At 42.1% G+C, this 27455-nt stretch overlaps 1 protein-coding gene across 2 annotated transcripts; it reads right to left on the reverse strand.

Annotated features, from left to right (window-relative positions):
* Positions 1–186: 186 nt before the first annotated feature.
* Positions 187–26881, reverse strand: LOC105919319 (coiled-coil domain-containing protein 171). Of its 2 annotated transcripts, XM_036133986.1 has the most exons (22): positions 26811–26880; positions 25266–25399; positions 22576–22810; positions 20983–21103; positions 20758–20906; positions 19410–19556; positions 19249–19341; positions 17469–17629; positions 17223–17361; positions 12711–12884; positions 12523–12612; positions 12232–12390; positions 11756–11899; positions 11461–11628; positions 7263–7737; positions 3810–3923; positions 3586–3728; positions 3371–3514; positions 3038–3208; positions 2100–2245; positions 1904–2005; positions 187–447 (listed from the first exon to the last, which is right to left on the reverse strand). In XM_036133986.1, exons 2-21 carry the CDS (start codon positions 25376–25378, stop codon positions 1948–1950), a joined length of 3144 nt encoding a protein of 1047 aa, XP_035989879.1. In that variant the 5' UTR covers positions 25379–25399; positions 26811–26880; the 3' UTR covers positions 187–447; positions 1904–1947. The 2 variants fall into 2 exon arrangements, with proteins under 2 accessions (XP_035989879.1, XP_035989880.1); XM_036133987.1 differs by lacking the exon at positions 3038–3208 and having other exon boundaries at positions 26811–26881.
* Positions 26882–27455: the final 574 nt, after the last annotated feature.

Raw genomic sequence — 27455 nt, forward strand, 5'->3', positions numbered from 1 at the left:
ATTTGTAGTCTCAGGCTCGTCTGACGCCTCTCTGGACTTTATCTCCTTCCTCCATCCACTGCTTTGCCTTGTTTCTCCCCCTGATGGCAGGAAGACGCTGGTTCTGGTTCTGGTTTCACCAGTTTGGTGAATTTCTGACATTTTCTGGGTGGGGGGTGTGCTCGTGGTTCTGAATCAGGGGTTATTTCCTGGTAAATGTGTTTATTTCTGGTCATAAACCACAGCAGGAGACTACAGTGAGATTTAAATAAGAACAATAAAAAGTTCTGGAGCGACACGAGTCAGAACAGAACCAGCAGAGACCTTCATGGCTCCTGATGGAGCAGTTTAGGCTCCTCTATCTGGTCAGCAGCCAGCTGGGAGGACCGGTGAAGCTGGTGGACGTCTCCACGTCCCTCCAGACGTCTCTGGACCGGCAGCTTTCTCCTCATCAGGATGAAGCTCCTCCTGAGACAGAGATTCAGGAAAGATGAAATAAATGCTTCGCTGGACTGAAGAGGTTATCATAAAAACTGGTTTATGTTCAAAATGTCCCAGTTTAATATGTTCAGGACGAAGAAAACCTTTAAATCTGGTGATAAATGGCATAAAAACCCAGAAATTTACCAGATTTTACCTACAAAAAATAAATAGAAGGAAGGAAGGAAGGAAGGAAGGAAGGAAGGAAGGAAGGAAGGAAGGAAGGAAGGAATGGAGAAGTGAGGAAGAAAAACAAGACATGGAGAAAAGGAAGGAAGGAAGGAAGGAAGGAAGGAAGGAAGGAAGGGAGGAAGGACGGACGGAAGGAAGGAAGGAAGAGATGGAGAAGAAGGAAGGAAGACATGGAGAAGAAGAAAGGAAGGAAAGAAAGAAGGAAGGGAGGGAGGGAGGAAGTGAGGAAGGAAGGAGGGAGGGAAGGAAGGAAGCAATAAATGGAGAGAATAAGGAAAGGAAGGAAAGAAGATAGGAAGCAAGGGAGGAAAGAATGAAAGTAGGAAGGAAGCAAGAGATGGAGAGAAGAAGGAAGGAAGGAAGAAAAGAAAGAAGGGAGGAAGTGAGGAAGGAAGCAAGAGATGGAGAGAAGAAAGAAGGAACGAAGGAAAGCAGGAAGGTAGGAAAGAAGTAAGAGAAGAAGGAAGGAAGCAAAGATGGAGAGAAGAGGAAGGAAGGAAGTTAGGAAGGAAGGAAGTAAAGAAAGAAGCAATAAATGGAGAGAATAAGGAAAGGAAGGAAAGAAGATAGAAAGCAAGGGAGGAAGGAATGAAAGAAGGAAGGAAGCAAGAGATGGAGAGAAGAGGGAAGGAAGGAAGGAAAGAAGCAAGAGATGGAGAGAATAAGGAAAAGAAGGAAGGAAGGAAGGAAGGAAGAAGGAAGGATGGAAAGAAGGAAGGAAGCAAGAGATGGAGAGAAGAGGAAGGAAGGAAGGAAGGAAAGAAGATAGGAAGGAATGAAAGAAGGAAGGAACGAAGGAAAGCAGGAAGGAAGGAAAGAAGTGAGAGAAGAAAGAAGGAAGCAAAGATGGAGAGAAGAGGAAGGAAGGAAGGAAGGAAGGAAGGAAGGAAGGAAGGAAGGAAGGAAGGAAGGAAGGAAGGAAGGAAGGAAGGAAGGAAGGAAGGAAGGAAGGAAGGAAGGAAGGAAGGAAGTGGTAAAACAGGTTTAAGTTTAACAACGTGACTGAAGGGAACTGAAGTAAAATTTTCTTTAAATTAGTGTTTTTATCCTTGATTTCAACAGCAAAGTAATAAGATTATTATTACTAAAACAGGATCAACTCGTCTCCATGGTCTTATTTCATGTCAGTTTATCTATTTTTCTTATTTTAGGGGTAAAACAGTCGTTCCTCCGGCAGATAATCTTATTTCTGCTCAAATCAAGGACAAAGACGTCTTCAGAGAGAGAGAGAGAGGAGAACCGGGTTCCCTACAGGAACGTAGGCGCTGCTTTCCTGCTGCTGGCTGCTCAGAGCGGTCACATGACCGCGGTGGGCGGAGACTTCCTGGAGCTGGGAGACGGCGGAGGGAAAGCTCTGCAGACAGTGTTCATGACCAGATCAGCTTAAAACGTGACATTAGAAGAAACGCTTTACGTTAGTTTAGCAGAGACGATCCGTACGGAGTTACCTGACGTTCTCCCTCAGCTGCTCCTCCGCTCTCTGCAGCTTCTCCTCCAGCTGCCTCCTCTCCTTCTGGACGCCCGACATGTGCTTACCCAGAATTCTCAGGGAGCGCTCCTTCCTACTCAGCTGCTGCCGCACCTCCGACAGCGCCTGCAGAGAGACGCAGAGGAAAACGTGGTCACTGAGATTAAAACAGAGAAAACTAAGAGTTCAGGCTTTTTACGTCTGCTTTATGGTCGTAAATCAGGCAATGATAGTCAGTAAATCACAGATTCATAGACTAGAAATACCTTAGATTGAGTAACAGCAGGCCAGGATTCCTTTATTTCCAGTAAAAAAACAACAACGTAACACATATTTTTTGTTTTTTCCCCTTCCTGACACAATATTTGCCACCCTTCCACTGCCAAAGTAGCCTCGTGAGACCATCCTGATCTCGCGAGCTTTCAAGGTTTCACTCGCAGATCAGTCTGGCTACCCTCCGTTGAAGAAAATTTGGAGCCGTTCACCAAACGAACGTCCAATCAGCGTTGGCTTTGAGGCGGGTTGAGGTGTGACGCAACGGGAAGCGCGACAGTTCAGTCTAAAGAACATGGCGGCTTCAGCCGATGAAACTAGCGTTAGCGTGGCTATCGAGCAAGTTTTATCGGAATTACAGAGTATTTCTTTGCTGAGCTAACGAGCCTTTACCTGCAGCAGCAAGAGTAGCTTGGCTTGTGGTTGTGTTTTCGTCGTCGCTCTGTTACGAGCGACGACGAATCTGATTGGTTCATTTGGCCCGTCTATCACCAACATAGGCCAATCAGCTAACCAGTATTTTCGCCCCTTCCCAAAATTACTTCAACGGAATGTTTCCAGATGGATATGCGGAGCAAATCTATCTGGCGGAGTCAGGTAACTGCCAAAGCCAGGTTTGTGTAAACATGCTAGCAGCCGGCGGACCTGTCTGGTTTGGCTCAGCGTGGCGCTTTGTCTGGAGCAGTGTCTGTCGGCTCGCTGCTGCAGCGCCTGCAGCCGGGCCGACTGCTCCTGGATCAGCTCCTGCGCCTCCTGCTCCCTGTTCAGGGCCTGCTGCAGCTCCTCACAGGCGCTCTGGAAGCGCTCCCACGGCACCTGAGCACCAGAGCAACCCACCAGGAGGAGAGAGTTAAACGGGACGCTGCCTTTTCAGGGCTGAAACTCTTTTTTTTTTTTTTTTTTTATTTGTTGTTCTGGAATAAAATCCACAAAACAACCTGAAAAAAGACATAAGCAGCACACATCTGTGAATCTCACCGTCCGGTTAAGCTCCGCCCTCTCCTGCTGCAGCCCTTTCTTCAGATTGGCCACCTCCAGCCGCAGGCTCCGCCTCTCCACCTCGGCGGAGTGCAGCCGTTGGCTGAAATCCAGGAAGTGCTGCTGGAGGCCGGACACCAGCGCCTGGTGGGGGGGACATGTGGTCAGCAGGGGACGGGGGGGGGATTAAACGAGGACATGGCTGTGTGAGTTACCTTCAGACTGGTCTGCCTGTCCTGGATGAGCTTCTCCTCAGCTGAACCACGGGGAACGCTGGGATCTGATTGGTCCAGGAGGTGATCCAGGAGGCGGGACAAGCCTGAGCGAGCAGCTGAGATCACGTCTGGAGGAGACGAGGCTGCGGAGACAGACAGCAGGACGGGTCGTATGGAGAACGCTCCAGAGCGTCGATAGCTCGTAGAAACGCACGTTTAGCTACCTGTGTTAGCTAGCGCCCCCTGCAGGTCGGCCATGGAGGACAGAACGACGGAGGGAAGACTTTTAGAGCGAAGCCAGCGGGCACAAACGCCTTCAGCGCCTTCACCGTTCTCATCTGGACAAGATTAAAAATGAAAAGTGTTTTCATCTAAAAACGTCAGGATGAAAAGTCATTGCTAGCCTCGCCTACAGGTGGCAGTACTGCCTCTCACTCACTGGTGTAAGGAAACCGGAGACGTATTTGACCCAGATTACAAAGCTTAAAGGTAGCGAGCCAAGGTGGAGCGGAAAGATGTGGAATTCTGAGGAAATCTGCTCAAATCGGACTGCCACCGGTTCAGAGAACGTGCTCAGACCAGGCCTCCATTCCCTCCCCACGCTGTGATTAGCCACGTCATGCTGCAGGGCTAAACGCTAGCCTGCCAAGAAGAAACCAACAACTTCCTCCTTCAACGCCGCTTCCGTGAATGGCCAAACTGAACAGAACTGAAAAGGACAGGTTTGGGCAGCGGTCTGAGGGTGAAGAAAAAGGTTTATTGCGAAAATGTTTGTAAACCGTGGTGTTTAGAACAAAGGGCTAACCGGTAGGTCGCGCTAGCCAAACTGCTATTAGCCTTGCTAACATCCGGTTTCGGACCCCTACAAAGGAGTCCGTTTTAAAGCATAAAGCGTAACTGTTCTGCTCTGCCATCCTCCGATGGTGTTATAAGCCTTATTCCCGCATCAATATGGTATATTAATGCCGATTTTCAAGGCAATTTCGGCAACTTTATGTTGTAACCTCTTAGCCACCGAGTTGCCATAGCGACCCCATGCGCCCGGAGGGAGAATCGCATTAACAAACTCGGTCGTTTCAACCACTCTTGTTTGTCTTTTGTTTGTTTTTGCATGTAAATAGTTCCTTAGCTTAGCTTCTTTTTATCTTCATTTTGCTTAGTAGTTTAGTTAAGTTTCACTAGCCTAGTAGAGAGGATTTATTAACCAAAATATTGTGTTAATTCAGGTAAACAGCATTACATAGTGATGTTCTCTGGATGTTCATTTTATTTCTGTTATTAAATTCTTGAACTTGAAAAGAAGTTGTCACTCCTTTATTCTATGTGTGTGCAGGTTTTGCTGTTAAAAGATCGCTAGTGCTCGAATTCATCCCTTTCAACCGTTGTCTTGATATCAGCTTAAGAGCTGATCATCACCAGACAATACTTAACAGACAGAGAGTTATTTATGAAACAATAACATAAGATTAAATAGTGTATAATTGCACAACAGACCTCTTCACCTTCTGATTTTAAATCCCTTCTGAAGACTCATCTATTTTCTTTTGACACAATCTGAGATGTTGACTTTAATTTACTGTGTTCCACGTTCTTTAATTTTATTACTACTATTTATATACAATTTGTCTTAATGCTTTATGATTGATAATTTTGTATCTTATGATGGTGTACAGCACTTTGGTCCTATGGGTGTTTAAAGTGCGTCATAAATAAAATTGTTATGGTAAATAAACGGATCTACAGCAAGTTTAAGAGCCTCAAATCAGAACATCTGAGCCTCGGCAGGTTTAGCGTCTGATTCAGAGAACATCAAAGTTCAGACTGGACTCCCAGAGACTTTTCAGGCGTTTCCCTCTTGGAATCATATTATTTTAACAATTTTTTCACTGAATCTTGGACCTTTTTTCATTGTTTCACCTGGAGATGCTAATAGCCGCTTCCTTGTTTTAACCTTGTGTTGTACTTCCGTTAAAATCGTAAACAAACACGAAAGGCTTTATTTACTAGCAAATTGAGAAAAAATTAAGCCTAAAACACCAAAATAATAACTGATACGCCAGCAGGACCTGATAATCTTTCATAACATCTTTTTATGTAACCAGAGTGAGCTGCTGACGTATAAATAAAAAAGTCAAATAACGTGGCTATGCACCTTTAATAATAAAACCCTTCACTTGTATTCTGTGTTTACTTGTGTCATTTTGACCAATATATGCTTTAATTAATAGAAATTTGTGAATGTTGCAAACTTACTGAGTTCAGAGTGATCAAATAACGTGGCTATTCCACCAAATGAATAAATAAATATATTTTCTTTTTTTTATATTTTCATTGTTAACACGCCAGGGCTGCCATCTTGTTTCACAGCTTGGATTTAGCTGCACCTTCAGTTCAGGTCAACTCCCGGACAAAATGCTTGACATGAAAGCAAGTTTTTATAATAATGTCCTAAATTTTTTTTTTGTGAAACAAAAAAGGAGAAAAAGAAATATATTAATCAGATTTGGTGTAATAAAAGCTGATATTTTATTTTTAAGCCCTACAGCACCTCTACATACGCAGCATTTATAGTATTTTTAAACAGAAATATTTTTAGGGATAGTTTAATCTGATTAAATCCATCCACCTACAGGATTGCATTAATGGGCATTTTCAAATGTTTGATTTTGTTTTGCTGTTATAATTTTTTTTTTTTACTTGGTCTGAGGAAATATTCTGATACTTTGAGATAGGATTTTTGAGTTTTCTTCAGCTGTACGCTAAAATAATCAGCTATATTAAAACAATAAAAGGCTTGCGATATTTCAGTTGATTTGTAATGAATCCAGAATGTATGACACTTCATGTTTTTTAATTGCATTACAGAAAATAAAGACCTTTATCACAATATTCTAATTTTCTGAGACAGTCCTGTATTATTATTATTATTATTATTATTATTATTATTCCACCAAATACTTAGAAAATCAGTTTAACAAGACCTTAGGCTTGGTGATAAGTCGATTAATTTGAATTTATTTATTTTTGAGATTTAATTTTTTTGAAAATCTGCATTTTATTTTGCCAAGGCACCCATTGGGCTTTCATGAAGGGAAAAGCAGCAATGCTGCATGTATGTTTAGGAGAATATATTGTCAAAATATTTTTTTTTACCATAATATGAGGCAGATTTACTCATTTTTCAAGTTAGTTTGAAGTTCACAGGTGAAGCTCATTGTGTAAAACCAATAGATATTTTAAATTAGATATAATTTTTTATATATAAAATGGATTTAGCTGCACGTTGAGTTCAGGTCAACTCCCGGACAAAATGAAAGCTTTTAAACTCATTTATTTAAAGAAAATGTGTGAAACAAAAAAAGAGCAAAATAAATGGTTTAATCAGATTTGGTGTAATAAAAGCTGAGATTTTATTTTTAAGCCCTACAGCACCTCTACATATGCAGCATTTATAGTATTTTTAAACAGAAATATTTTTAGGGATAGTTTAATCTGATTAAATCCATCCACCTATTATTATTATTATTATTATTATTATTATTATTATTATTATCTATGGTTGTAGGGTCTCAGGGGAGCTGGAGTACCTGGGGAGAACCCAGGCTGGCAAAGGGAGAACATGCGGGAAGAGGCAGGATTTGAACCCGGGACCTTGGTGCTGCAGGTGAGACACTGACCCTTCAGGCTTGCCGTAGTCGGGTCTCCACAGACGGCCACGCTGCCTCCGCTCCTCTCCAGCTGAAACAAGGCCGCCGTCCTCCTGCTCAGAGCCGTCCACCTCTGCAGAGCCAGCACCGCACACACACCCTTCCTCCACCTCCTCCTCGTCTTCCTCCTCCTCTCCTCCTCCTCCTCCTCCTCCTCCTGGCCTCCCAGGGCGTCGGCCAGCCTCCTGACCTCCTGCTCCAGCAGCTCCCTCTCGGCCAGCTGCCGGCGGAGCAGAGCCTTCTGCTGGGACAGGGCGGCCACGCAGCGCCGGGCGTGCCTCAGCGCTCCGCCCAGCAGGGCGCAGGCCAGGAGGGAGGCCGACGCCTCCCGCCGGCTCCCTGACAGGAGGCCCTGCAGCCGGGAGAGGTCGGAGGTCAGCGAGGAGCAGCGGCGCTCCAGAGAGGAGGCGCGGTCCCGCTGGGAGTCGCACTGAGAGCGACAGAGCTGGAAGAGCCAGAGAGGAGAGAGAAGCTCCATGGAGGCTTCGCTGAATCACACGTTTATTATCTGCCTTATTTGTCCTTTATTTTAGCAGCTAAATACGATTATCTGCCTTATTTGTCCTTTATTTTAGCAGCTAAATACGATTATCTGCTTTATTTGTCCTTTATTTTAGCAGCTAAATACGATTATCTGCTTTATTTGTCCTTTATTTTAGCAGCTAAATACGATTATCTGCTTTATTTGTCCTTTATTTTAGCAGCTAAATACGATTATCTGCTTTATTTGTCCTTTATTTTAGCAGCTAAATACGATTATCTGCTTTATTTGTCCTTTATTAGCAGCTAAATACGATTATCTGCTTTATTTGTCCTTTATTTTAGCAGCTAAATACGATTATCTGCTTTATTTGTCCTTTATTTTAGCAGCTAAATACGATTATCTGCTTTATTTGTCCTTTATTAGCAGCTAAATACGATTATCTGCTTTATTTGTCCTTTATTTTAGCAGCTAAATACGATTATCTGCTTTATTTGTCCTTTATTTTAGCAGCTAAATACGATTATCTGCCTTATTTCTCCTTTATTTTAGCAGCTAAATACGATTATCTGCCTTATTTGTCCTTTATTTTAGCAGCTAAATACGATTATCTGCTTTATTTGTCCTTTATTTTAGCAGCTAAATACGATTATCTGCTTTATTTGTCCTTTATTTTAGCAGCTAAATACGATTATCTGCTTTATTTGTCCTTTATTTTAGCAGCTAAATACAATTATCTGCCTTATTTGTCCTTTATTTTAGCAGCTAAATACGATTATCTGCCTTATTTGTCCTTTATTTTAGCAGCTAAATACGATTATCTGCCTTATTTGTCCTTTATTTTAGCAGCTAAATACGATTATCTGCCTTATTTCTCCTTTATTTTAGCAGCTAAATACGATTATCTGCCTTATTTGTCCTTTATTTTAGCAGCTAAATACGATTATCTGCCTTATTTGTCCTTTATTTTAGCAGCTAAATACGATTATCTGCCTTATTTGTCCTTTATTTTAGCAGCTAAATACGATTATCTGCCTTATTTGTCCTTTATTTTAGCAGCTAAATACGATTATCTGCCTTATTTGTCCTTTATTTTAGCAGCTAAATACGATTATCTGCTTTATTTGTCCTTTATTTTAGCAGCTAAATACGATTATCTGCTTTATTTGTCCTTTATTTTAGCAGCTAAATACGATTATCTGCTTTATTTGTCCTTTATTTTAGCAGCTAAATACGATTATCTGCCTTATATGTCCTTTATTTTAGCAGCTAAATACGATTATCTGCTTTATTTGTCCTTTATTTTAGCAGCTAAATATGATTATCTGCCTTATATGTCCTTTATTTTAGCAGCTAAATATGATTATCTGCTTTATTTGTCCTTTATTTTAGCAGCTAAATACGATTATCTGCCTTATTTGTCCTTTATTTTAGCAGCTAAATACGATTATCTGCCTTATTTGTCCTTTATTTTAGCAGCTAAATACGATTATCTGCCTTATTTGTCCTTTATTTTAGCAGCTAAATACGATCATATGCTTTATTTGTCCTTTATTTTAGCAGCTAAATACAATTATCTGCCTTATTTGTCCTTTATTTTAGCAGCTAAATACGATTATCTGCCTTATTTGTCCTTTATTTTAGCAGCTAAATACGATTATATGCTTTATTTGTCCTTTATTTTAGCAGCTAAATACAATTATCTGCTTTATTTGTCCTTTATTTTAGCAGCTGAATACGATTATCTGCCTTATTTGTCCTTTATTTTAGCAGCTGAATACGATTATCTGCCTTATTTGTCCTTTATTTTAGCAGCTAAATATGATTATCTGCCTTATTTGTCCTTTATTTTAGCAGCTAAATACGATTATCTGCCTTATTTGTCCTTTATTTTAGCAGCTAAATACGATTATCTGCTTTATTTGTCCTTTATTTTAGCAGCTAAATACGATTATCTGCCTTATTTGTCCTTCATTTTAGCAGCTAAATACGATTATCTGCCTTATTTGTCCTTTATTTTAGCAGCTAAATACGATTATCTGCTTTATTTGTCCTTTATTTTAGCAGCTAAATACGATTATCTGCTTTATTTGTCCTTTATTTTAGCAGCTAAATACGATTATCTGCTTTATTTGTCCTTTATTTTAGCAGCTAAATACGATTATCTGCTTTATTTGTCCTTTATTTTAGCAGCTAAATACGATTATCTGCCTTATATGTCCTTTATTTTAGCAGCTAAATACGATTATCTGCTTTATTTGTCCTTTATTTTAGCAGCTAAATATGATTATCTGCCTTATATGTCCTTTATTTTAGCAGCTAAATATGATTATCTGCTTTATTTGTCCTTTATTTTAGCAGCTAAATACGATTATCTGCCTTATTTGTCCTTTATTTTAGCAGCTAAATACGATTATCTGCCTTATTTGTCCTTTATTTTAGCAGCTAAATACGATTATCTGCCTTATTTGTCCTTTATTTTAGCAGCTAAATACGATCATATGCTTTATTTGTCCTTTATTTTAGCAGCTAAATACAATTATCTGCCTTATTTGTCCTTTATTTTAGCAGCTAAATACGATTATCTGCCTTATTTGTCCTTTATTTTAGCAGCTAAATACGATTATCTGCCTTATTTGTCCTTTATTTTAGCAGCTAAATACGATTATCTGCCTTATTTCTCCTTTATTTTAGCAGCTAAATACGATTATCTGCCTTATTTCTCCTTTATTTTAGCAGCTAAATATGATTATCTGCCTTATTTGTCCTTTATTTTAGCAGCTAAATACGATTATCTGCCTTATTTGTCCTTTATTTTAGCAGCTAAATACGATTATCTGCCCATGGAATGAGTATTTTTACCCCTAAAATTAGATAATTAGATATACTCAATTGAAATAAGATGATGGAGATGAGTTGTTCCTATTTTAAGTGCAGAAATATTTACTTATCTGCTCTAATCAAGGACAAATAAAGTAATTTCAATAAGATTTTATTTACTTTTAGTTCCCTTTTCCTGCAGAGCTCAAAGACTTGTAACAATCTCTCATTTTGAATTTGAAATACACTGGAAACTATTTACTAAAAGTAAGTAAAATGTTCTTGAAATGAGTATTTTTCATTGATTTGAGCAGCTAAATAAGACTAGTTGTCAATGGAATAAGATGTCTGCACTTAAAATACATTTTTTTTCAAGAGCAGGATGTCTAATTATCTTATTTTAGGGGTAAACTACTCATTCCACTGGTAAATAGTTTATTTAGCTGCTCAAATCCAGGACAAATATACTCGTTTAAATAACATTTTACTCTTAGTTGCCTTTTTGCAGTGTATTTCTGCCTCTTCTGTCTTCTCTGTATTCTGGCCGTTCAGACCAGTAAATTAATGTAAATCACATTACTTAGTCTACTGCATGTTTGTTCCTGTTCAACAACTAAAAATAAAGTTAAAAAAAATAACAATAATGATCAGAACTGGGGCTGAAATTAAGAAGTTTATCAAACTTCCCTCCCTCTCCTGTTTCTCATGTTGAATCAGGTGTGAGCGCCCCCTGCTGGACACTCTTTAAACTTTAAACTGATGGTGAAGCTGAATGAAACTGGAACAAAGTGACGGATTATTAAACTCCTTCCAGACTGCCTCTGCATTAAAACACTGATGTAGCTCATGAAGCCCCCCCCCCCTCACCTGCAGCTGGCTCTGCAGCTGGACCACAGCCAGCGCGTGCCGGCGGCTCCAGGCCTCCTCCCTGCTCCTCACGCTCTCCTCCAGGCGAGCCAGCACGCCCTGCTGGCTGCGCTGCAGCTGACGCACGCAGGCGCTCCTCCTGCTGCACGCCTCCTGCAGCACGGCCACCTGCACAGAGGAGGGAGCGCCGCGCCGGTGAGAGCCCCGCGGCATGCTGGGACGCCGCGCCGGTCAGAGCCCCGCGGCATGCTGGGACGCCGCGGAGCTGAAGGAGCTGAACACCAGCAGGTCTCACCTGGTCCTCGGCCTTCTGCAGGTCAGAGGTCAACTCCTCCACCCGCTGGGTCACCGCCTCACACAGCTCCGCCCAGCTCACATCTCCCAGAATGCCGCGGGGCAGCAGGCGCTGGTGCAGGCGGTGCAGGAAGAGCAGACGGGCCTGAGGTGGAACCAGAGAGAGGTGAGTGAGCAGCAGAACCAGGAGAACCAGTGGAACCAGGAGAACCTACAGAAACAGGAGAACCAGGAGAACCTACAGAACCAGGAGAACCAGTGGTACCAGGAGAACCAGCAGAACCTACAGAACCAGGAGAACCTACAGAACCAGGAGAACCAGTGGAACCAGGAGAACCTACAGAACCAGTGGAACCTACAGAACCAGGAGAACCTACAGAACCCAGGAGAACCAGGAGAACCAGTGGAACCAGTGGAACCAGGAGAACCCGCTCTCAGGTGTTCCTGGAGCCAGACAGAGAGTAGAAGCAGAATCACCTCCGCCTCCTTCCGGACCTCCTGGACCTCCTGGTTCCTCTCCTCCTTCTCTCGCTGCAGCTCCTCCTGCAGCTCCTTCTTCTGCGCCGACCAATCAGAGCTCTGCAGCCGCAGCGCCGCCGCCTCCTCCTGCAGCTGGACCAGCGCCCGCCGGGCCTCCTGCCGGGTCAGAGAGTCAGAACCGTTCTTTTCTGAGAAGGTTTAAGGATTTATAGTCGGTAGAACACGGTAAATGTGATCAGACGTTCCCAGGTTGCCGGTTCAAATCCCGAGCTGAGGTTCTGCTCTTACCTCGGCTTGCTCCTGCTGATCTGAAACCAGCCGCTGGAGAAGCCGGTTCTCCTCCTGCAGCTTCTGGGACGCGTCCAGCAGAACCCCGACCTATGGGGGGGGGGGGGGGGGGGGGGAACCGAGACCAGAACCGGAGCTGAGTTCCTGAGAGGACAGCGGCGGGTTGCTAGGAGGGAACCGGGCGGTACCTGCTGGGTGGACTCCTCCAGGCGGCGCTGGTTGGCGCTCAGAGTCGCCTCCAGCTGCTGCAGCACCTCACCAGGACTCGGCTTCCCATCATGCTTTGCAGGCGGCAGCAGGCCGGAGACCCGCTGCAGGGTGTCCCTGAAGGCCTCGTCTGCCTGCGCCTGCCGCTCAGCTGCCTGAACACAGGAGAACAGCAGACTGTGTTATGGCGGCCTTTAGGCTCCGCCCCCAACGCCTTGCGTTATGGCGGCCTTTAGGCTCCGCCCCCAGCGCCTCGCGTTATGCCGGCCTTTAGGCTCCGCCCCCAGCGCCTCGCGTTAATGGCAGCCTTTAGGCTCCGCCCCCAGCGCCTCGCGTTATGGCGGCCTTTAGGCTCCGCCCCCAGCGCCTCGCGTTATGGCAGCCTTTAGGCTCCGCCCCCAGCGCCTCGCGTTATGCCGGCCTTTAGGCTCCGCCCCCAGCGCCTCGCGTTATGGCAGCCTTTAGGCTCCGCCCCCAGCGCCTCGCGTTATGCCGGCCTTTAGGCTCCGCCCCCAGCGCCTCGCGTTATGGCAGCCTTTAGGCTCCGCCCCCAGCGCCTCGCGTTATGGCGGCCTTTAGGCTCCGCCCCCAGCGCCTCGCGTTATGGCGGCCTTTAGGCTCCGCCCCCAGCGCCGCGCGTTATGGCAGCCTTTAGGCTCCGCCCCCAGCGCCTCGCGTTATGGCAGCCTTTAGGCTCCGCCCCCAGCGCCTCGCGTTATGGCGGCCTTTAGGCTCCGCCCCCAGCGCCTCGCGTTATGGCGGCCTTTAGGCTCCGCCCCCAAAGCCTCGCGTTAATGGCGGCCTTTAGGCTCCGCCCCCAACGCCTCGCGTTATGGCGGCCTTTAGGCTCCGCCCCCAGCGCCTCGCGTTATGGCGGCCTTTAGGCTCCGCCCCCAGCGCCTCGCGTTATGGCGGCCTTTAGGCTCCGCCCCCAATGCCTCGCGTTAATGGCGGCCTTTAGGCTCCGCCCCCAACGCCTCGCGTTAATGGCGGCCTTTAGGCTCCGCCCCCAACGCCTCGCGTTATGGCGGCCTTTAGGCTCCGCCCCCAGCGCCTCGCGTTATGGCAGCCTTTAGGCTCCGCCCCCAGCGCCTCGCGTTATGGCGGCCTTTAGGCTCCGCCCCCAGCGCCTCGCGTTATGGCGGCCTTTAGGCTCCGCCCCCAACGCCTCGCGTTATGGCGGCCTTTAGGCTCCGCCCCCAAAGCCTCGCGTTAATGGCGGTCTTTAGGCTCCGCCCCCAACGCCTCGCGTTATGGCTGGCCTTTAGGCTCCGCCCCCAGCGCCTCGCGTTATGGCGGCCTTTAGGCTCCGCCCCCAGCGCCTCGCGTTATGGCGGCCTTTAGGCTCCGCCCCCAGCGCCTCGCGTTATGGCGGCCTTTAGGCTCCGCCCCCAGCGCCTCGCGTTATGGCGGCCTTTAGGCTCCGCCCCCAGCGCCTCGCGTTATGGCGGCCTTTAGGCTCCGCCCCCAGCGCCTCGCGTTATGGCGGCCTTTAGGCTCCGCCCCCAACGCCTCGCGTTATGGCGGCCTTTAGGCTCCGCCCCCAATGCCTCGCGTTAATGGCGGCCTTTAGGCTCCGCCCCCAACGCCTCGCGTTAATGGCGGCCTTTAGGCTCCGCCCCCAACGCCTCGCGTTATGGCGGCCTTTAGGCTCCGCCCCCAGCGCCTCGCGTTATGGCAGCCTTTAGGCTCCGCCCCCAGCGCCTCGCGTTATGGCGGCCTTTAGGCTCCGCCCCCAGCGCCTCGCGTTATGGCGGCCTTTAGGCTCCGCCCCCAACGCCTCGCGTTATGGCGGCCTTTAGGCTCCGCCCCCAAAGCCTCGCGTTAATGGCGGTCTTTAGGCTCCGCCCCCAACGCCTCGCGTTATGGCTGGCCTTTAGGCTCCGCCCCCAACGCCTTTAAATGATGTTTTAGCAGCACAGTCGAACTGAGGCAGAACGTAAACTGAGTCTCAGCAGAACTTCCTGGTTTCTGGTCCGTTCTGATCAGCCAATCATAGACATAATATAAGAGTAGACGCGTCATTGGGCGGGTTCTGCCTCTGCTGCGATGCGTCAGTTCTGCAAACTGTGACTATTCTGGAAATGTTCCCCCTTAATTCTCATAATATGACGTTTTTCTCATAACATTATCACTTTTCTGTTTGTTTTTTTTTTACTTTATTGACCTAGGACTTTTTTTCTCTTATTATTAATTTTACCTCTTTAATACTCCCCCCAAAAAGTCTGTTCCTAAAGGTTCACATGTGACACGGTTTTATGAAATAATGAAGAACACAATGTTTAGATTTAACAAATTGATCCTTATATTCATAACACATACACACACACAAATTATATATATATATATATATATATATATATATATATATATTATATATATATATATATATATATATATATATATATATATATATATGATACATACCACACCACACACACACACACTATATATACATATACATACACCACACACCTATATATATCATATATATATATTACATACATACTATATATATATATATATACTCCCATACATATATATATACATACATATATATATATAATATATACATACATATATTATATATATATATATATATATATATCCATACATATATACATATATATCTCTATCTATATATATACCTACTATATCATCTATATATATGTATATCTCTCTCTCTCTCTATCTATATCTATACTCTATACCTATATACTCTATCCATCCACATACATATATACTATCTCTATTATAACTCTATCTATCTATTATATCTCTCTATATTATATATATCTATATATATATATACATATATATATATACATACCTATATACATACTATATATTATATCCCTCTATATACTCTATATATATATATATATATATCTATATCCATCTCTATATATACTATATATCTCTCTATCTATATATATATATATCTCTATATCTATCTCTAATCTATCCCTCTTATATCTATGTATGATATCTACTATATCTATATCTATATCATATCTCTCTCTATACCTCTATCTATATCTCATATACTCTCTATATATATATCTCTCTCTATATCTCTATATATCTATATATACTATCTCTATCCCTATCTCTCTACTATCTATCCCTATCTATATATATACTATATATCCTATATATACTTATCTACTATACCTATATCTATCTCTCCTATTCCCTACTCTCTCTATCTCTCTACTCCATCTAATATATATATACATCTATAATATCTATATACCTACATATATATATATATATACATACATATATATATATACATACATATATACATACATATATACATACATATATATATATATATCATACATATATACTATATATATATATATATACATATATATATATATACATATATATATTAGATATATACATACTATATATATATATATATATACATACATATATATATATATATATATATATATATATATATACATATATATATATAACACCTATATATATATATATATTACCTATATATACATATCTATATATATATATATATTATATACATATATATACATAATATATATATATATATATATATATATATACATACATATATATATATACATATATACATACATATTATGTCCATATATATATATCCATATATATATATATATATACATATCTATCATATCTCTATATATATATATACCTATATATATATATATATATATACATACATCTATATATATCCATACCTATATATATATATCTATCACATACATATATATTTATAATATATATATATATATATTATCTATCTATATATATATATATATGTATGTATATATATTGTCGTGGCCAATAATACATACATATATATATATAATATATGATATATATATTATATATATAATCTCTATATCTATCTTATATATATATATATATATCTATTCTCTCTATCCTCATATCTCTCTCTATCCTCTCTCTCTCTATCTCTACCCTCTCTATATCATCTCTCTCTCTCTCCTCTCTATCATATATCTCTCTCTATATCTCTCTCTATATCCCGACCATATCTATCTCCTCCCTCTATCATCTCTCTCCTAATCTCTATCTCTCTATCTCTCTCTATCTCTCCCTCTCTCTTCTACCTCTCTCCTATCTCTATCTCTCTATCTCTCTCTATCTATATCTCTATCCCTCTCTCTATCCCTCTCTCTCTCTCTCTCTCTATCTCTCTCATCTCTCTCTCTATCTCTCTCTCTCTCTCTCTCTCTCTCTCTCTGTGTGTGTGGTGTGTCTCTCTCTCTCTCTCTCTTCCTCTCCTCTCTCTCTCTCTCTCTCTCCCTCTCTCTCTCTCCCTCTCTCTCTCTCTCCCCTCTACCGCCCTCTCTCCCTCTACCCTCCCCCTTACTTCTCTCCTCCCCGTGACTCTCTCTCTCTCTCAAATCTTCTCTCTCTTCTAATCCTCTCCCGCCGTTTTCTGGTCCTACCAGCCTCACCTGCTGCAGCAGCGTCCGCGTGCCGCCGTGCCGGCTCTCCTCCTCCTCCAGCCGCTTGGAGAGGTCAAAGGTCGCCTTCCTCTCGGTTTCCAGGGCCACAGCGGCCTCAGACTTGTAGAGACTGAACTCCTCCTGCAGCCTGCGTGAACATGAACACGTCATCACGCCATGACGGCAGTAGGAAGCACCGTTTGAAGGCTGCAGGAGGTTCTGCTCAGAGCGGCGCCTCCCTGCCGGCTCGCTCACCGCTCCAGGGCGCGCTCAGCGGACCCCCTCCTCTCCGCCTCCAGGCTGTAAAGCCTCTCCAGCTCGCTGAAGCTGGATCGCAGCAGCTCCAGGCTCCGCTGCGCCTCCTGCTGGCCGCACCGCTCCACCGCCAGCGCCGCCTCCAGGTCCCTGGTCCTCACCTGAGGAGGGGGGAGACGTCATCAGATGAGTTAGACTTCCTCTGTATGACCTTATAAAGTCAGAAACTACTGTGCATCTAAAGCAGGGGTGTCAAACTAATTTTGGTTTAGGGGCCGCATTCAGCTTAATCTGATCTCAAGAGGGCCACACAAGTAAACTCATTGCAAGGTTAAATAGAACTAATAAATGTGGACTTGTTGTTGATTTTTATATTAAATTAAGTTTACTTTTACACAATATATTATGAATAATCCAGCGTTTTTAAGAAAAGTATGTGCAATTTCAACAATACTTTTACTCAGTTAAACATTTACTTGTGCATTATGCATAAGAACTGATCACAGTGATTGTACAATGTTGAAAAACATTTATTCAACACAGCGCCCCTCGTGGACAATATAGGAACTGCATATTTTCAATTAAACGAAGTACATGTTTTTTTTTCAATAATTGTTTTATCATTATCTCCCTTTTATCTCCTCTTTATTTCACCGTTTGTTCTTTTCTTCTTGTTCTTCCTTTCCTCTCCTACTTTCCCATTGTAGTGTCCATATCATTTGAGATATTCCTCGCATGAATCATAATAAAACTATTCACATTCATAAATCAAGCGGAGCACTATGGCAAAAGCAGTAATGCTCCACTTGTGAAAGTCAAATCTGATGAGCTCTTTTTGGCATTAAGACAACAATTAGTATTGCCACATTGCCAGACAGGACACTGGGGGGGGGGGGGGGGGGGGGGGGGGGATTGGGGGGGGGATTTTTTTTTTTTAATAATGATAATGCATTTAGCCACCGGGCCAGACTAAATTGTTCTATTGGGTGATTTTAACTGAGGGCTGGACGATAATTCTATAACAATATAAATCGATCCATAGACGCATATTAATGGCAGAAAAAAGGTAAATAAAAAGTTCAACAGAATAAAAGTTTTCCTTCTTTTTGCATTTTAGGTTAATATTACATCCTCCCAACCAATCACAACACAAACCCAGGAACTAAGCTCCGCCCCCTTCACAGAGGTCAGAAAGCACGCGTACTTTTTTCTTTTTTAAAAACTTGTAGTTTTAGTAAAAAGTTGGTTGAACAAAGGGTTGAGTTTGAATTCAGTGTTTTTATTCTTAATGTAATAATAGCATAAAATGTCCAGGGCTGCACCTAAAGTAAAGGTTTTAAATTTGTTGCTAATAATTTATATCAATCAATATGATTTATATTTTATTGATATGCTTTTCTCTACATGGTCCAGCTCTACTTTAAGCGATAATCCTGAACCGCCTCAGTGTGACGGAGAAACTCTGCCCCTATCTCCACCAGTGAAACCAGCAGGAGCAGGGGAGGTTTAAGTTTATATAATTGTTTTTATTTTACGTTCTTAGTTAAACAGAAAGAAAAAACGTGTATTTGAGATAAAGCCAGTAAATTAGCGGTTAACAGCGTGATTTTTATTAGTTTTTTCCCAACCAATCACAACGCAGTGTTTAAGTTTATATCACTCTTATTATTTTATGTTCCTAGTTAAACAGAATGTTGCTTAGTAACAACCAGAGGAAGCAGCTCAGCCTCCAGCCTCCAGGTAAAGTCTTTCACCTGGACGCTGAGTCTCTGTCTCTTACCTGGAGGACCTGGACGTCGTGTCTGGACTCCAGGTGAGCCGCTCGCTCCGCCTCCAGGCTGGACTCCAGAGCCTCCGCCCTCTGACCTGCCAGCTGGACACAAACAGGAAGTAGTTTCTTCACCTCCTCAGCGTAAGGCAACGCTAACCCTAACGTCTCACCTCCTTCTCCCTGCAGCTCCGCTCCAGCCTCTCCTCCAGGTCCTCCAGCTGGGCGGCTCGGCGCCGGCTCACCTCCGCCTCCTGCTGACGCTCCCGCTGCTCCTCCGCCGTCTTCCTCCTGGACTCCTCCAGAGCCGCCTCCTGGTCCTGGAGGAGGAAAACGGGATTAGACAGATGTTGCTCCATATTATGAGGCCTTTATGGCTAAACTATGAGCACCAGACGGCGATAAAGCTTTAAAAGTCTTAATTTTATTAGTTAAATGTTTATTTAACTGCTGTTTATCTTTGTGGTTAAATCCCACTAATAAAAGATGATAAACTTTACTCAAACTCAGTCCTTATTAACTTCTCTGTATTTATGGGTACTGTCTCTTTAAGAGCCTTTTCTCATAGGGGTCTGTAATCAGTGGCTCTTAATAACTTTGGCTACACATTATATTTTTATTATGGTATTTAAATGTAATAATGATAATAAATGTAGGTCTTGGCAGTTTTTTTTCCTTGGAATAATTGCTTTTAATTATCACAACAGAATGATGCTAAAAGTGCCAGTAATATTTAATTTTAAATCAATATTCGTCCATCTTTTTTTTTTAAACCTCAAAATAGAGATAAAAGGGCGTTTCTTTGACAATGACAACATATTTCCTACATTAGATCTTTATCTTAAATTATAAGCTGTCTTTTTTCAAAAGGCCAGGCAACATTTGCGGCTCTGAACTAGTTTAATTCAGGTGGACTGAAGGTAAAAAGGTTCTTTAGACGGTAAAGGTTGCAGGTTCCTGGTGTAGTGGCGCCTCACCTGGCTATAAAACATTAAATAAAGTTTGTTTTTACCTTTGGATAGACGTGTGGGTGTCAGGACGTTTTAAAAGGCTTGTTGTTGTTTTTTTAACTATAATAAACAATAATAACTATATAATAACAGCGGGTCAAGTTACACTTTTTGTTGTGGACAATGTGCCACTGCTGTCCTTCAGCGGGCTGCTGGAATCATTAATGTTCTCTGATCTGTTTTAATATTTTAATATGTCAATATTTTAAAGTTTATGCCAAACGCTGCTCCAGCAACGAGCTTGTTTCTCTCTAGTCGCCGTTAGAAAAGAAACGTCAAACCCAAGGGACGTCCTGACTGAATAAAGGTCAAATTAAGGCAATAATTTAATAATAAATGTAACTAAGTTAAAATGAATAAAGGTTAGGAGAATAATTTAACAATAAATGGAGCTAAGTTAAAATAGTAATGGTTAAAAACAGCCAATCAGGAGGAGGACAAAGGGAAGGAGGCGTCTGAGCGGTGACATCACTGACTCATAAGGCAGACTGAGTCCTAAAGTGAGTCAGACCTGCAGCAGTCGGGTCAGTCTCTGCTTCTCAGAGCTCAAGTTCTGGATCAGCCGCTGGCGCTCCTCCACCTCCTGCTGAGCGGCTCCCCGCTCCTCCTGCCTCGCCTGCTGGCTGACCAGCAGCGCCTCCTGCAGCTCCGCCGCTCGCTCTGCCGGACAGAAAACCCCGACACGGTGAGTCAGAGTCCCGGGAGTCGGGTCGCACCGAGCGAGCGACCGGCTCACCTGTCAGAGCGCACCTGTCCCTGCGGCTCGCAGCCAGCTGGTACTGCAGCTCCGCCCGCCGCGCCTCACCGCGCTCCACCGAGGAGCGGAGGCGGGCCACCTCCGCCTGCAGCGAGCACACCTGGAAGCACAGGTAGGGAAATAAGTCCCAGATCAGCCTTTTTAAGATAAACATTTATTTTAAAGGGCTTCTTGGAGCTGCTAATAGTTGCTTTTCTCTTTAAAATGTTTATTTCTACATGTGTTTTTTTTCCCCCACTGGATAAATGTGCTTGGAATAAACCCTGGAGAATAATCAAAGTGAGATTATTCTGCTGGAATAAAAGACAGGGTTCCCACACCTTGGTGAACATCAAATTCAAGGACATTTCAAGGACTTTCCAGGACCAATTTCCTCAAAATTCAAGGACCACACATTTACCTACTGTGGCCGCTGAATAGGTTATCATATTTTAATACAATGCAAATTCAATAAAAGACTAAACGGCATAGAAGTTGTTGGGTCAGAAGCAATGCAAGAAAGTGGACTTAATTTATAGCCTACGTTAATATTGATCATATTCATAGCCTACATTTATATCCACAGTACATGGCTATGCCATACTACATTACATATAAGATGTACATTAGTCTACCGTTTCATTGAATCTTATGGAAAAAAGTGCAGCATTGAGATGTTCAGAATTATATCAATTTGTTTCACTTACTTTCATCTTTGATTAAGCTAGTTTTTGACTTTGACTCTGAAAAGTTGCTAAATATAGCGACAAAGTCGCTGAGTTGGCAACACTGTGTGAATGTAACCTATTGGACGCACGTAGGCCTAAACCGTAGCCTAGCAACTAACAAAGAAGAGCAAACGTACTTTTGCAAATTAAAAGTCTGCGGAATCAACATAATTTTAAAAGATCGTGTGGTAGTAAAATAATGACATGAGTCGTCATCCGTGTGAACTTTCAACCCCACAAAAAAATTCAAGGACTTTCAAGGACAAGGTGGTTTTTTGGCTGTTTAAGAACTTTCAAGGGCCTTGAATTATTTTTTTAGATTCACAAACTTTCAAGGACCCGTGGGAACCCTGTGCTAGTTGCTTTTCTCTTTAAAACGTTTATTTCTACGTGTGGTTTTTTCCCCCCACTGGATAAATGTGCTTGGAATAAACCCTGGAGAACTATCAAAGTGAGATTATTCCGCTGGAATAAAACATTTTTTTATTTATCTAAACTAAATATCAATAATAGATATTAGAGAAAAGCCTAATAATACAAATATAATAAAGTGTTGAGCTGATACGTCCAGTTCTCTGTGATGAATGAGAAGGAAACACAGAGAACCAGGAATATAGTCCAGTCACAGAGAAAAGGTGGCAGCAGCGTCTACTGACGGTGAAAATCATCACATTTATTATTTAGCTGTTTTTCAGCAGCAGAAGAGAACATTTTGTTAATAAAACACAGATTTTAAATGCTGCAGTTTATTTTTCACACATCTATCCTATAATTATGGTCATATTAAATCCATTTCTCCCTGGTTTTTAACGTTATTTCTGTTCTCTCTGGGTAGCTCAGCCCCTAGGGGGCGCTGCAGGCTCACCTCCTGGTTGTGGCTGCATGTCAGCTTCAGCTTCTCCTTCTCCAGCAGGTTGAGCCTCCACCTCAGCTCTCTGGTCCCCTCGCCGCCTCCTGCTCCCACCGAGGCCGCCCGCCTCACCGCCACACTCCTCTCCATCGCTCCTCTGTCTCCTCCTCCCTCCTTCTTCCTCTCTTCTCCTCCTCTGCCGGCCGCCGGCTTCTCCTGGCGACTCGTGGAGTCCAAGATAACTGGGGTCCTGAAGAAAAGGGACCGTGTTTACCAAAAGAATTCAGTCGGGTTTAAAAAAAGGATCACGGCTCTCCTAGGTGGGTTTTAATGACCGGATGATAACGGCAGGTAAGGGAAGCCCTGCTGTCCTTGAGCATCATCTGGGCGTACAGTGATTTAAGTTTAAGTTTAACTTGGTTTAAGTCTAACTTAATGACTTAAACTTAATGAAAAGGAGCTTCTCAGCCCAGATAGATGTTCATTCCTCACCTGCAGAACCTCTTACTTTTGCAGTTCCTCAAGGATCCATCCTAGGACCAGTCTAATTTTCTTTATATACGTCGTCCCAGGGGTCTATTTTTATATATATATATATATATTTTTTTTTTAGAAAATATAGCTTGTCTTTCTGCTGCTTTGCTGATTACATTCATATCCATCTGCCTGTTTATTAAAAACTCCTTGGAGCAGTTATCAGACCTGGTTTAGCTGCTTTAGACTTGGATGAGCTCCAAATTCATCCACTTCAATGACAATAATAAAACTGAGGTTATTGTGAATGTGGGAAATCAGATTTTCCAAAGCCATTCTTAAACGCTTTCTGACAAACAATAACTCTTCTACCAGCAATCTTGGCATATTCTTTGTCCGCACTGTCAGATTCTCAAAGCAAATCATTTCAGTCGTCAAGATTCATTTTCATGAATTGGCATTATGTAAATAACATTGAATTGAATTGAATTTTCCACTTGCCAAAGTAAAGCCGGGGATGCGAACAAATATTCGATTCACGCTTAATTGTCAATTAATGTTTAATTAGACTAAAGTTTGTTCCATCCAATTAACTGATAACTTCGTTTAGACCTTCTTCCACTGTTGTCGTATGGCCGCCGTCCAGCAGAGGGCGCTGTTGGTCATTCTAAAGTGCAGCTCGTCTGTCATGGCAGACGCAACATGAAGTGGTTCGAACAGAGTCTGGCGTGGGATCATTTTTACACTGTTGAATGACAACAAGGATGTAAAATGTTTTTTATGTGGTTCTGTTTCTAAACATAAACACTTAACAAGCTCCTTAAGATGACAGCTATATAGCTCCTATTCAACCAGGCTGCATGGCGGAGCGGAGTCAACTTCTCAACCAAAACTCACAGATGTGCTCAGAAGGCGAGGACGTGGTGGAGGACATTACGCAAAAGATTATAACATGAAAGAAAAACACATGAAGCCAATATTACGGCTGACGGTGAGGAATTTTGTGAGGATTATTAGTGTTTCATATATTTTATTCAACTTATTTGCGTCTGTTCTTTTTTGTTATATATTATAAATCTGTCCTGGTTTAATAATGTGTGAGAAAAACTATTTTTTTTTTTTTTGTTTATTCAGTCAATATTTAATACAGGTAGCATAATAAACTAATCTAATGATGTGCCTCTTTTATAATTCAGCATATTGTAAACAAATTAGCCCTTTATGTTATGGAAAGACCCTCTTGATACAAGAGAAACCCAGAGTTTTTAAGAAAATCGGCTCTTATCAATGAATCAGTAGTTGATCGATACATATAATACATAACATATTAATCGATAACTTGCATCCCTAAAAGCCTTATTTCCGTCCTAAAGATGTTGAAAGATTAACCCGTGTGTCTATAAACATTTTATCAGATTATTGTCCTTCCCTTTGTGTCTGTTGTGGTTAGTCTTCCCTTCACCGACAGCAGCTTTGTACAAAATGCTGCTGCTGGTCTGCAGGAACATAACTCCTGTTCTGCCTTCCTGTTTGTTACCGAATCGATATCAACACTCTGTTGCTGTTTTTTTAGGAGTCTTAACTCATCACATTTAAAGGATCTGACATGACTCCATTAAAAAACACAGGAGTCATTCCACCAGTTGCTATTAGAGCAACCAGAGCAGTAGATGTGATCCGGTTTTCTCTGTTTTAGCCCCAAAACTATGGAATAATCTCCTGATTCCTACAAAAGCTGCTCAGAAGGCGCTTTTAAAGATCCACCTCTACTCTTTGCTTTTTAAATAGAGTCCATTTTATTTAAGCTAATGAATTTAATTTATGTCTTCTGTGTTTTCTTCTTTTTTATTCCCATTAATTATTCTGTTGTTGCTGTGCAGCTTGTTGGTTGTAAAGCGAAACATAAAGCTGACACCGACCCGTTTTTGGTCGTTGTTAGACCATTTTAATTTAGAATAATTATTTAAAAGAAAGATGTTTCAGTTAATGTCCAATATTCTGACAATAATTGCATTTCCTTATAGTTTTAATTTTAAAAACATGTAGTTTCTTATTACAGTTTTTTTAACGTATGACTGAATTAATTTAAGCCATAAATCCACGTTTAGATTATTTTATCTAATTAAACTGTTTCCTGACATCAGCATCAGGTCGTGTAGAGCATCTGTTCCAAACATCTGATTTTAAAAGCAGGAGTTTTATGTGTTAATTAAGCCTGGCTTCATCTTCACCTTGAGGTTTCCTCCTTGGAGCTGCGGGTCCGGGTCCTGCGGTCGGTCCTGCGCCGCTCCGCTGTCCGGCCACAGCCGGGCTCTCCGCTCCGGTCCACCGGTCCCGGCTGCATGTCGACTCTACGGTCTTCCTCCTGCAGGTGGATGTTGAAGAGAGGAGGAGAAAGGAGTCAGATACTCCACTCATGTAACTGGGCTTTTACTGTTCTGACATTTTATAAAATGTAGACTTAAAGTCACCAGTGAGATAAAGATGAAGTTTGCTTTACAGCTATTTAAAACGGCAGGAAACAATCTCCTAAGCATCTTAAACTAAGATGAGAAACCATAAGGGTTATTAAGTAGATTGAACACATGTGGGGCTGCAGGAGGAGGGTCTTGGGTTTGAATCCTGCCCCGTGTAGGTGGCCTATGAGCTGTTTTCCGTTTGTGCCCATCTAGGATAGAAAAGTGACATAAAGACTGAGGAGTCAGCTACACTGGTGAGCTCTGCCCATCCACAGTCTGCCCTTTCCTCCTCTTATATAAATCAAATAATTTTATACATACATTATAAAAACATGCAGATACCGTTCCTTTAACCCTTTATTTTATTTCCTCTAAAGTTTATTTCTTTATGCTTAAGGTCTGCAGGCTGTGTGAGCCTGTAAAACCAAAGTCAGTCCTTTGTTTACGTTCATAATCCTGGCCTAAACAGCACATCCTAAGAATATCTGATGAAATAGTAACTAAGACACGTATTTCTAATTAATTTGTTACATTTTCTTCTTTATTGAGGTAAGTGTACTGTTTTTTAACTTAATTTCTGTTATTCTCTGTTATTCTCTGTTGACATCTGTATGACTCCCAAAGCGATCAACTACAGTCTGGGTCTGATTATCAGCTTCCAGAGCCTAAAATCACGTTACTAAAAATAATAAACTCCAGTTATTATTTTATTAAAACAGATTCAAAGTTTAAGCTGTTGTTTAGTTTATGTTGCCAGCCACCAGAGCCCCTGGAGGCCGTCCCAGGATCAGCTGTTTCCCTGCCAACAGCGGGCGTCACTCCGCGACGATCTCCTTTCACAAATCGGCCCATTAATGGTCGATCGTCGAATAACTTGGGTAATAAATTTTCCAGGACAACAAACTCTGGTTTTCCGGAACATTTCTGACCCGCTGGATAATTCGGCGCCGTTTCCGCTTTAAACATCCGGGTGAAAACCTGCTGAAAGCGGCTAGAAAAGCTGCAGGTCGGGGCTCCTCGCTGCTCGCCTGGAAGCGTTTATGCATCCCGAACACATCGCAGCTTATTGACTCTAATAATACATTATTTTGATGTTTAATGTTTCTATAAGTAAAACACGGCAGATATAATCAGAGAGGAGCTGTGGTAAAATCAAAGCGACAACAAATAAAGCTTTTCGTGGATGTTTGGAACATTAAACCGTATTTTTTGCCGCTTCCAACACTTTCTACCAAAAATAAGACGATCTAAACCCACTTCCGGTGGTTAAAAAACAAATTTAGAGGTGATAATTTAACGGCAGTCACAATCACTCACTGTAACGTCACCCGGCGACGGTTTAAAACTCACGCCATCTTTAGCGCGCCTACGTCATTTCGGCATTGGTTCTCTGACAAGCGAGGCTTTCTTCTTCTGCTGCCTATGGCGGTTGGCCAAAACATTAAAGTGCGCATTACCGCCACCGACTGGTGTGGAGTAAGGTTGGTCGTGATTTTAAATTTATTCATAATATATTTTATTTGTATAATTTAATCATCTTATATTAATCTATTTATCTTTCATAAAAATATAATTATTATGTGTATATGTTTACTCACTAAACTTATTTGCCATGTATCCATCAAATTAAATTTTAATGTTATATCCTCACGAATCTCCTTTGATGCTCATGTTTCTGACACTTCAGTTTGACATGTTCTATCATTTCCTCTTCACCACAAATGTTGTATTTGCCTGTATAATGTTTTTGTCTCCTGGATAATGTAGAATAAAGTCCTGTATGTCCAAATCTTTATCTTGTAATTAATCTTTGCTCTTTTCAAGAGACGCCTGTGACTCTGGACACTGTCTCTCCCCCCGTTCAGGACTTACAAGCTTCTGCGTTACATTAACGCACAGTCTACTGAATGTATATTACTTCTGTATATATATTGATTTTATTCCATTTTACTTTATTTTATT

Source organism: Fundulus heteroclitus, unplaced genomic scaffold (assembly GCF_011125445.2).
Source record: "Fundulus heteroclitus isolate FHET01 unplaced genomic scaffold, MU-UCD_Fhet_4.1 scaffold_71, whole genome shotgun sequence".
Lineage (NCBI taxonomy): Eukaryota > Metazoa > Chordata > Actinopteri > Cyprinodontiformes > Fundulidae > Fundulus > Fundulus heteroclitus.